The 5,914-nt window shown below is 40.8% G+C and overlaps 1 protein-coding gene across 2 annotated transcripts in view; it reads right to left on the bottom strand.

Annotated features, from left to right (window-relative positions):
* The window catches only part of cpne5a (copine Va), an 83,762-nt gene that overhangs the window by 30,347 nt on the left and 47,501 nt on the right, over positions 1–5,914 (bottom strand). For both annotated transcript variants that reach the window (XM_032521163.1, XM_032521164.1), the window contains 3 exons: positions 5,148–5,211; positions 832–935; positions 490–594 (listed from right to left, as the gene is read on the bottom strand). In XM_032521163.1, coding sequence (XP_032377054.1) covers positions 490–594; positions 832–935; positions 5,148–5,211 — 273 coding nt within the window. The remainder of the gene's footprint in view (positions 1–489; positions 595–831; positions 936–5,147; positions 5,212–5,914) is intronic.

Raw genomic sequence — 5,914 nt, 5'->3', positions numbered from 1 at the left:
CACACACACACACACACACACACACACACACACACAGGTGTACCTGCCACCTGTCAACAGCTATAGAACGTACGTGTGTGTACGCATAGTACACACACTCTTCCTCCCCCTATCACTTTCTTTCTCTCTCCTATTTTATATTTTCTTACCCAACTCCCTGCTCCTCTTGTGTCCTGCAGGACTGAAGAGATTAGATATAAAATGAGATGCCACTGAAGCAGCCAATCAGAAAACTTAAAATGTTCTGAAATGCTAGTTTTGGGTAGCATGTAGTCACAGACAGGCCTGTAGTAATTCTCCAGTGCAGCAGCAGATAAAATAACGGTAGAAAAATCAATGGTGTCTAAATCTGACGCACCCAACCATTTTGAAATAAGTACACAGCATATTGAAATGCTGCGTGTCTTTGATTTTCACTAGAAAATTGCACTCCATCTGAGTATGTGTGAGTGTGCAGAACACTTTATTGTACATCCTCATTCACCTTACCTTTCATAGTCTCCATTGCAGAGCGCTCTGACAGGGATGGAGAAGGGCTGCCACACAGGGTTCAGCGTGTTCTTCACCACCTCGGTCTTGTGGCAAATGGTAAACCTGGAGACACAGGTCAACAGAGATTTAATATCCTAAAAGACACATCTTTAAAAAAGACACTACTAAAATATTCTTGCTATGCTTTTCTTCAAGATTATGTTTGCATGAATTCCTCTCTATGCAGCTGAGTTCAGGGGATTTCAATCTAATTTTCTCGACCTTGGGTCACTTCATCTTTGATCTCCACGCCCTCCTACATGTCCCCAACTGGGAAGCAGATGCAAGAGACACACTCACGTGCCATCCTCGTTGCTTCTGTAGAAGACCATGAAGGGGTCTGACTTTCCAAAGAAGTCCTTTTTATCTAGTTTGTTGGCACAGAATTGCATGGTGGCATAATCCTTTAGAAAAAAAGGGAAAACAAAGAATCAGAGAAATGAAAAGACAAAAAAGTAAAGGACATTGTAAATCCATGCTTCTGCCTCTGTCTGCCTCCTGTTGTTTGTTTATACCTGCTGTATGCCAAGATATAAAAGCACAGAAGCACCAAATAAAAGCAAAGTGCTGACTGAATCCTAATAAGAGCAGAGCAAAATCAACCAGTGGGTCCTTGTTTCCAAAACCTGCAAATGCATTCATTAGCATTTCTTTCTCTTCCTGCACAACAAAAGTGGATGGGATAAGGGGTATCAAATTGATAATACCTTTTTGGGCTGCATATAATCATAGTATAGTAGTAATCAACAGTATGGCAGACCATGCAGAGGCAGAAATGGATTCTAAAACCCTGCATATGGAGAAGGAGGTGGTGGGGGGCTGTGTACAGAAGCATATGGAGAGTGTGAGTGCAGCTAATGATACATTGCAAAAGCTAGTATTAACATAATTATACTCATTTAGGCAGCATTTCTATGTGCACTGCCATTACAAGGACAATGAACATGCTCCATAATGCTCTTGGCTCCAGATAAGTCTCCCTGTGGTCAAGGTATTAGTCTGCATGATGATGAGACATAGTGGGCACAGATTGGAAAAGTAAATGTCCACATCAGAAGATACTCTGCTGTGTCCTCCATAATTGACAGCTTTTATCTCAATGCTGTGTGACGTTTTACATAACTTACACATAGCATAGGCCAGTCGATTGACTAATCACCATACTTTAAAGCATGAGTTGAGAACCAGAATACATTTAGAGCCTTTAACTGGCAGAAAAAGGAGCTGTTTAACCTTGCTGGTCTCCTGAGCTTTTAGGTTTTGAAGTGCAGCTATTAGATCTGAATCAGCATGGTGCTGGGCCGGGCCTTCATCGATTGCTTTGACCCACATCAGTGTGGTGCACTCTGCCTCTGACCCGCTTCTCACTAACCCCAATCAAATCACTTTATGCCTTGGACAGGACACAGACCAGCTTCTGAGGCAACAATAATGTGATTGATGTGACTACATAGATATTTAGTAAAAACTGTGTACAGATCAGCCAAGTTATAGAGACATCCAGTTTGCAGTTTGTACCTTAAGTGTGTGAACGTCATCAAGAGGGTGGATTTTCACTTGTTTTTGCTGAGGTCAGTTATCCAAGTCCTTAAAAACACAGGCAACCTATAACTGTCCTGCTCAACTCTGACACGGCCTCTACAATTACACTATCATGGCAACACAGTGCTTTAAGGCTTCATTAGGCACACATAACACATACCCACTTTGGTGCCTAGCAGTGTTCTCTCATTAAGTGGGGGAAAAGGCAGAACATTTATTTCAGCCACTGAGGTTTAAGAGCAGCAGGGGAATACAGAGTGTAGTCTGCAACCTTCTGTCCTATTTTCTGCTCTTCCAAGATAGCGCTGCATGGGGTAAGTGAGCAATCCACACAGTCACATTCATAAAGTGGGACTGGTCTTTCATAGGAATACAAAACAATGCAGACAATACCCATGACCTCTGTGGGATAGCACACTGTAGTGAATCACCAAATGAATTAGGAGCGAGAGGATTACATCAATCATAACACATTTCCTCTGGATGTTTCAAGCATCGCTCCATTCATTTGGGTTTCTGTCTATTAAGACAACAAGACTCAGGCAAAGGATTTTGTCAATGTGAGGAGCGGTTTTACATATGCAAAAAAGGAACAAAAAAACGACAGTGATAAACTGAAGAATACTTGCTTGAGGGAAATATGTCATACAATCCAAAATATCAATGGTAGTTGGGCTTATTGGTGATTATGGGTATGGTTATGATAGAGTATAATTGAATGGTAACCTGGTGATTATTAAACTGTACATACAGTACACTTGAGAGAAAGACATGAAAAACCTATGTATATCTTTTAGTGCTGTCAGTTAAATGCTTTATTAATGGCGTTAACGCAACCCCATTTTAACGGCGTCAATTTTTTTATCGCAAGATTAAAGTTCTTTTTGGCCTAGCAAACTTTGCAGTTTTTTTTTTTTTACATACTTTGGCCACAACTAGTAACTTTAGAAAAATTTCAACACCACACTGCATCTAGCAAGACCAGAAACAAAACAACAAGCACGTTGCACACTTGTTTGGGCTTGCAAGCTGGCCAAAGAGTAGTAACGTAAGATTCAGAATGGAAAGTTTACTTTTTTAAAGTTGCCAAATGGTTCCATTGACAAGACCAAAGTGATCTGTGTGTTTGGTCGTGAACTGAGCTATCATCGCAGCACATCCAGTCGGAAATACCACTTGATGGCCAAGCACGTATTTTTTCACCATTTTATTGATGGACACTACTTGCATTACATTACATTGTGTGAGACATTCTTTGCTCCAAGTGAATATGTAACGTGTGAAATTGAACACTACAGTAGGCTATATGCCAGTGTTGTTTTCAATAAAAACATTTGCACAAAGCAAGCCAATCCACTTTGCCATGTTGATAAGAGCATTAAAATGGGAAAAAAATAATGGGACAAAAAGAAATCAAGGGGCATTTATAATAGATAAAAATGTGCGATTAATTGCGGTTAATTATTTCAATCGTTTGACAGAACTATTATCTAATATATGAACTATACCTTATTTGAACAGACAGAAATAAAACACTGTGGTTAATTGTCAAGTGTTCCCTGCTTTACTTATTAAAACAGCCAAAGCTGCTGCTGGACTGTGAGGAAGATCTGAGAGAGAGCCAGCCACTGCTCATCATGTCATGTGCCAGAGTTAACAACAAACAAGAGAAAGCCTTTGATCCATGCAGGCTGCTGCTCTGTCTAATGATACCTGGCATTTCCACCAGGAAGGGGAGAGCCAAGCCGCTTCTTAGTTAAGAGTCCCTGCAGAACTTCCCTAGTTTATTCCCACTCTGCTGGATCAGTTTCCCCAAACAGGAGTTACAGTGTTTACCTCAGGCGAAGCAGCAACTTGGCTACCACCGTTTATTGGTCACAGGCGGATTACAGAATAAACACCATCCAGATGGATGGAAACAATTTCAAACTGTTATGATTCAAAGGTGTGGGACTTGTACTGACAGCAGGGTCTTCAGATAATTCAACTATAACATGCCTTTTCTCTCAGTTCCCTTTTCTTTACTCAAACATGAGGTATTTCCATTCAAATTATGTGTAAACAGGGCAGGTCTGGAGTGACATGTCAAGTCTGTGTCTCTCTAACTGAGTCTGGGAGAAAGGAAATGGTCATTTGTACCAGTCATGATCATTTGCATCTGCATTGAAGTGGTGCTTTGCAGTGATCATCCTTAATTTTATCATTGCAGATCCACTGAACCTGATGACTCACAGCAGCCCTTCTATGGCTGTGCTGGCTTCAATCCAGCAAGAGCCAAATCAGTATTGTTTATCTTGGCAGTTTTATTATCAGCATGGCTTATCTGTCTCACTCTAATCGGGGACTGTTTATTTGTCAGGAAATAAATGGTGCTATTGGTAAAACTTCCTCAAAGTCTGGTACAACAACTGTGAAACCAGGTGCTTTTTACGCAACATGTATAACTGGAAGTCACAAAGCTTTGAACAATTAAATGCATACATTCATTAGGATACAATAAAACATTCATACAGCTCAATGGCTTGCTTTATAGCCTCAGAGGGAGGCCAGTTGTTCTGGCCAATAAGTCCTGCTACTTTGCCGCACTGGCAGCGTTGTAATGTGATTATTTACTATCTCCATTTAGCAGAGCAGAGAGAAAGCCAATGGGCATTAGTAGACACAGGTTATTAACACAGATTCATGAATTAACACACCACACACAGGAGGAAAGGTCTGTTTTAGTGATTGGATTGAAGGCCAACTGATTAAATAGCCATTCAAACTCACAGTATATTCACTATGTACACAATTTTCAAACGACCAAAGCAATGGCAAAGAGGCATGGCATGTCCTGCTGGTTTAATGGGGGCAGTTATGGCACAATATATCTAACTGAAGCCAAGGCTATTAAACAAGCCACTTCACTTCAGCAGGTTTGTGAATATTGCTATATTTGCATTAAGACATGACATGACATTAATGCAGCGTTGTTAAAGGGCCTTTCTTCAAATTAGATAATTGGGCATTGCTAAACATTCATCATGAAACCTACATTGTAAGCAAATAAATACGTCAAAGCTGTTAAGACTTACTCTGCAGTTTCCCAGCTCCTCAGCAGACAAAATAATGGTCCCACATTTCTTCCCAGGTATGCCACTGTGAAATAAAAAGTGCGAAATAATTTACTCTTACAACAAAGATTGTTCACAGCACAACATTAAAAAGATCCACGCGATCATTTTGTGTGTGGCTTGAATGGCACTGAAAGGCACTGTGTCACCGCCTGTATGCTTTTATCACCAGAGAGTATACCAGACACACATGCTGATACTACAGGTGTTTTCTTACTTTATTTACCTGATTCTATAACGCATTATATAATCTCTAACTGAATAAAAAACAAAATTATTAATACTGGTTCTTCAGTTTTTTATGACAAAGTGTAACCAAACTGCCAAGACACAAAACTTTGATCCTTGTTTGCCGACATTACACTGGGCTTTTAAAGCTCTGCAGGTCTGCGGTTGTTTTTACAGCCAATTCCCGCTCCAGCAGAAGATCAAGGCGTATCGTAGCACAAGAGAGGTTCCCTGTGTGACTGTGTTTCACCTCTTCCGTAGCATGCCTACCCAATAAAGCTGACAAAAATAGAGACAGAGGGTGCCTGGATAGCTCAGTTGGCAGAGCAGGCGCCCATGTATTGAAGTTCACACCTCAATGCAGAGGGCTTGGGTTCAACTCCAACCTGGAGTTTGTTTTTGGTGTGCGTCATTCCCCTCTCATTTCTTCAGCTGTCCTGTCAATAATGTAATGATGTGATGTAATTTTGATGCCTATCTTGGCCAGGTCTCCCTTGCAA

This window comes from Etheostoma spectabile, chromosome 7 (assembly GCF_008692095.1).
Source record: "Etheostoma spectabile isolate EspeVRDwgs_2016 chromosome 7, UIUC_Espe_1.0, whole genome shotgun sequence".
Classification (NCBI taxonomy): domain Eukaryota; kingdom Metazoa; phylum Chordata; class Actinopteri; order Perciformes; family Percidae; genus Etheostoma; species Etheostoma spectabile.
This window is presented reverse-complemented; position numbering and strand designations above follow the sequence as displayed.